At 32.0% G+C, this 6,000-nt stretch overlaps 1 protein-coding gene across 2 annotated transcripts in view; it reads left to right on the top strand.

Moving 5' to 3' along the window:
- The first annotated feature begins 1,098 nt into the window (after window positions 1-1,098).
- Window positions 1,099-6,000, top strand: part of LOC133332863 (uncharacterized) — a 48,678-nt gene continuing 43,776 nt past the window's right edge. For both annotated transcript variants that reach the window (XM_061541233.1, XM_061541234.1), the window contains exon 1: window positions 1,099-1,282. In XM_061541233.1, the coding sequence (XP_061397217.1) occupies window positions 1,174-1,282 (109 nt within the window). In that variant the 5' untranslated portion in view covers window positions 1,099-1,173. The remainder of the gene's footprint in view (window positions 1,283-6,000) is intronic.

Raw genomic sequence — 6,000 nt, 5'->3', positions numbered from 1 at the left:
AATATATATTCTTAAAATAACTGTATATGGTAATAATATTAAAATAAATGACGTTTACTACATTTATTACTTTTTATACAGGTATATGACGTTTTCGACTTTTACATCTTTTTGACAGTCGAAAATTTAAACATTCGTCACAAGGACCATCCCTGATTTGAATCCAACAAGGTATGCAGTTCTAAGTCCGCTTCGGTATGTCTGTATTTATCGAGATACAATGCCGCATATAGGCATATCCCTCATAAAATGATAAAATTCAATTTTCGGTATTTCAAGTGTTTAGGGTCATTCCAAATATTCCTACCCGTAGTAATCAATTTGAGCCTATCTTTAGGTATATCCTCATAAATAGCTTCACGTATTAGTAATATCGCCTATATAAAGATTGCGTTCGTTTTTTGTTGCATCGAAGGTTTAACCACTCTTTCCAAATCATGTAAAGTGGTCTACGTTTTATATAAAAATATACTGTTTTTAAAATATTATATTTACATTTCTGAAAAATGCCTATAAGTTATGTTTTCGTTTCTCAAATCTAAGTTTAGTGTTAAGTTTGGCAACTTGTTCATAAATATATATATATATATATATATATAAAATGTGCTTATTCAATATACTTTCATACTTATGATTAGCTTAAAATACTTACTTTTAATATTGATACTTTCATTTTATGCTTAATACCCCGTTTACTATTATTTTTCGTTTTAGGTCAAATACCAAAGTGCCTTCATTGCAGAAATCCAATAACCTGATTTTCCAACAAAAAAGTGCAACAATAAGTGTAAATTATTAATTCAGAGAAATGTTTATTTTTGACATGTGATCGTTATCCGATATTAAAATAAATGTAAAATAAATACAAAATTATTTGAAATTATAACAGAAAATAGAAAAGTAAATTGGAAATTTTTGAAAAATAAGTTGAAATTAAACAGATATATAAATTTTTGTTCAACACACTGACACCCATTGAAATCTGATTGGTGCAACAACGAACTAAATTGGGCAATACCACCAAAAAAACCCAAACAAACAAATAACATGGCTGTTAATAATGATCAGCCACTGGCGCGGCCACACCGCTTACAACGCCAACAAAAACAACGAAAATCACCACAAAGTTGGCCAACATTTTTGGCCATTTGCAGTGTATACCTCTGTTGCCTGATGCACATTACCTCCGCACATGTGGCGCTAACATATCCACCTGCACGAAAATACGATTTAGATTTTTTGGATAATTCACGTACCAAAGGACCATGCGGTATGCCGAAAGGTAAGCACACCAAATGTTTTGGCATTTCAATGGCCATTTGTTTAATTGTATCTGCAGGAATTTTATTGGGAATATTAAAATGAGGGTGTTAAAAGGTTACCAGTTTCCTTTATAGAAGAATGTGTTTTTTTTATCTATGTTTGAAAATATTTTTTTTGTATACCATACACCATAATGCGATACGCGGTCTTAGAGTATATGTTGTTAACATGCAAAAGGAAGCAAGATAAACCCATTGTAAAAGTGAGAAAGTAAAACACAACCTTATTATTCGATTGTAGTGTTAATTCTCAGTTTTATTCCTTTTTTAAGTATATTACATCCTATTGTAATTGATGAGAATAGTTTCAGATTTAGTTATATCTACCCTAAATATTTACGCCCGATTTTACTTAAATGATGCACAAAAGATTCAAATGAGACTATATATGGGAAATTACAAAAATCTTTTAAATTCCTTGAAGCTGAGGTTTGCAAGGTTATAACTCGCGAAATATGAACATATTGCATATAATTTAAATTCAATTCTATAAAATGAAGTGTTCTTATCAAAATCTTGAAATTTTGGTAATAAATAATAAGTTGCGTGGAAGCTGTGGAGGTGGTAATGTAAAAAAATGGGTAAAAATGTGTTGAAGCCAACGAGTTTTTTTGTGTTCGTTCCCGATTTGTGGCTAAACTACACAATGCACGCACATGTGATCAGTGACTAAGTTGCAGAATACCCCATGGACAATATGGTTCTAATGTATGATTTTTCGATATAATCACTGCATCCACCCAAAATGGATGCTGACATTTTGAAGCCGGATTTTCGGTGTTTTTTGAATTTTTCTTATAATTAGGATGCGCATCCAGATAATAGAATAAACTAATTATAGGATCGTAGAACTTGTGATTCTGCTTCGTTTAGTGTATATCTCATGAATGTGCTCACTGTAGCTTCTTTGCAATTGGGTTCCAAAGACGAAAATTTGGTGCGTAAATTTTTATAAAAAACATATTTTTTGAGTCTTAAATTAAGAAAGTCCATTCAAATTCCGTGGAACCCCGCGTGATTTTAGTTTTTTTACGTGGCGGATCTAATGAGCCCATCCATGTTGAATTCCGTCCAATAAAACGGCGGATATAGGTACCTTGAATGTGGGAAAAACTGCAAAAACTTATTTTGACAAATTCGCGTAAATAATCGCGGTTTTCTTCGAATTAATTTTACATTCATTTATGCTTGTATTGTCAAATTCGCGAATCTGTGTGGAAATAGGTCAAAAATACATCGATACGCGAATAATATGCATATTTTATCCAAAATTGATTGTGGAGGCACATCCGCGGTTCTTAACCGATCCTTTTAAAATAGGTGTCCTTTTGCGTATTTTCATAGGAGATTACTAAAATCGGATGCGCATAAAAATCGTATGCACGTTGCGTGATTTTTAGCCATTTTTAGGGTTTTTGCATAGTAAAGTGCATCGAGTGGCACACTTTGACCGCTAAATTAAACATCGAAAAATTAATAATTATTGAAAGACATTGATTCGGTTTATACGAAAATCGCATGCGCATCAACTGATTTCAACTAATTCGCGAATTGCAAGCTTTTCAATATTGATAATTTTTATGTATTGTAAGTGCAATATATTTAGCCATTAATGACGTCGAAACTCTTATCAGATGAATCTGCCGATATTTAACAATCATCTAAAAGAATTTGCAAAAGAAAGCGTCGTATATTTTAGAAGATTAAGGCAAAACCGTCTCCTCTTAAACATACTAAAAAATCGAAAATTCCAAAAAACATTTGTTTTAATTCAAAAATTAATTTATTTTATTTTCCGATATCTTCATGTTTCTATTTGTTTTTCGCGACTATTAAACCGTATTTCAGTGTGATTTGACTAGTATGCAAAGATAACAATGGTGTTTAAGCATTTGTGAAGAAATTCGCGAATTACAACGAATAGGAATTCATTTAATTTATATTTGAAATACAAGATTTAAAACCGCTATAACTTTTGTGCGCAGCATCCGAATTTGTGAACGCGAACATATTTCGAATCAGCATATTTTTCTTAACCTATGTACCAAAAATCAGGAATGTGCTCGCAAAAAAATTTTTCAAATTTTTTTTAATGGAATTTTAAAAGAATTTTGTAATTTCCCATATATATATAAGAAATTACAAAATTCTTTTAAAATTCCATTAAAAAAATTTGGAAATTTTTTTTTGCGAGCACATTCATGATTTTTGGTACATAGGTTAAGAAAAATATGCTGATGCGAAATCTGTTCGCGTTCACTAATTCGGATGCTGCGCACAAAAGTTATAGCGATTTTAAATCTTGTATTTCAAATATAAATGAAATGAATTCCTATTTGTTGTAATTCGCGAATTTCTTCACAAATCGATAAACACATTTGTTTTTTTTTTTGCATACTTGTCAAATCACATTGAAATACGGTATAATGGTCGCGAAAAACAAATAGAAGCATGAAGATATCGGAAAATAAAATAAATTATTGTTTATTTTGAATTTTCGATTTTTTAGTATGGTTAAGAGGATACGGTTTTTCCTTAATCTTCTAAAATATACGACGCTTTCTTCTGCAAATTCTTTTAGATGATTGTTAAAAATCGGTATATTCTATTGTTAAGAGTTTTGACTTTAAAAACGACCAAATATATTGCAGTTACAGTATATGAAAATGATCAACATTAAAAAGGATGCAATTCGCGTATTCGTTGAAACCAGTTGATGCGCATGCGTTTTTCGGATAAACCGAATCAATCTCTTTCAATAATTATGAATTTTTCGTTTAGCGGCCGAAGTGTGCCGCTCGATGCACTTTACTATGCAAAAACTCTAAAAATGGCTAAAAAACACGCAACGTGCATACGATTATTATGCGCATCCGATTTCAGTAATCTCCTATAAAAATACACAAAAGGACACCTATTTTTAAAGGATCGGTTAAAACCGCGGATGTGCCTCCTCAATCGATTATGGATAAAATACACATATTATTCGCGTATCGATATATTTTTGACCTATTTTCACACAGATTCGCGAATATGATAACACAAGAATGAATGTATGTGAAATCAATTCGAAGAAAAACGCGATTATATACGCGAATTTGTCAAAATAAGTTTTTGCAGTTTTTCCCACATTCAAGGTACCAAATTTCGTCTTTGGAACCCAATTGCAAAGAAGCTACGGTGAGTACATTTATGAGATATACACTAAACGAAGCAAAATCACGAGTTCTACAATCCTATGATCAGTTTAGTCCATTATCTGGATGCGCATCCTAATTATAAGAAAAATTCAAAAAACACCGAAAATCCGGCTTCAAAATGTCAGCATCCATTTTGGGTGGATCCATTGATTATATCGAAAAATCATACATTAGAACCATATTGTCCATGGGGTATTCTGCAATTTAGTCACTGATCACATGTGCGTGCGTTGTGTATTTTATCCACAAATCAGGAATGAACACAAACAAACTCATTGGCTTCAACACATTTTCACCCATTTTTTTTACATTACCACTATCACAGCTTCCACCAAACTTATTATTTATTACCAATATTTTAAGATTTTGACAAGAACATTTCATTTTATAGAAATGAATTTAAATTATATGCAATATGTTCATATTTAGCGAGTTATAACCTTGCAAACCTCAGCTTCAAGGAATTTGAAAGATTTTTGTAATTTCCCATATATACATATGGCAATATTGTCAATTTTTTAACATAGCTGAAGCGGAGGTTCACCCCTTTATAACTCGGGAATTACTTAAGTATATGAACACAAGTGGTTGAGGCGAACCAGTTTTTTTATGTTCTCTATCGATTTGTGATTAAGCCACTCATTTCACGGTCTTCGTGTCAAAGTAAAACTAGAAGCCAACAAAATGGGGACTAATCTCCTTATGTATCATTTTTCAAAATTTTAACTGCATTTACCTTTAAACGATGCTGACATTTTGAGTGTTTTTTTAATTTTACATCTAGCTTTAATACGCAAACAGGAATTTCTAAAAATCGATTATAAGCTTATTGTAGTCTCGAATATGCGTAATTTGGTATGTATTTTGTGTATGTAGTATGCACAGCTTCAGAGTAATACTCATCCGAAGGTGCGAATTTTGTGCGATCAAATTTCTAAAAAACCTATTTTTCGGGCCAAATTTTTAGATCTGTTAACTGAATGATATGGGTACCCGCGATCTATAAGGTTTTTTACGTTTCGGATGATATAAAATCTTCTTCGTAAAAATCCATCTACTAGAACGGCGGGAACTGGCCTTCCAAAAACACGAAATTTGGCAAAAAATGTTTTTGAAAATATCGCGGATTTATTTGCGTTTTCTGTGGATCATTTCCTCTTCAATAAATGGCCTCATACGGATTTTGATCTTTTTCGAAAAGAGAACTTTAAAAACTTCAGCCGAAAGAGAGATGTACCCAATTTATCTCAAAAATAGTGCGAGCTGGCACATCCATGGTTCTTAATGGTCCATGAAATCGGTATAGATCGATGTATTTTTTTAGGGTGCACACCGAAATCGGATGCGCGTTAATGGCATATGGACTTTTCGGAAATTATTCGCGTTTTACGAGTTGTTGGGTACTTCAGTGCAACGTACGGCACATCTTAGCCGTCAAATGAAATTTCGCAAAATATATATGGATTGGAAGATAAACT

The sequence above is a fragment of the Musca vetustissima genome, unplaced genomic scaffold, assembly GCF_032173495.1.
Source record: "Musca vetustissima isolate MV318-11 ecotype Yass unplaced genomic scaffold, APGP_CSIRO_Mvet_v1 utg11625, whole genome shotgun sequence".
Taxonomy (NCBI): domain Eukaryota; kingdom Metazoa; phylum Arthropoda; class Insecta; order Diptera; family Muscidae; genus Musca; species Musca vetustissima.
Note: the sequence above shows the minus strand (reverse complement) of the source record. Positions and strands in the feature narration are given on the sequence as shown.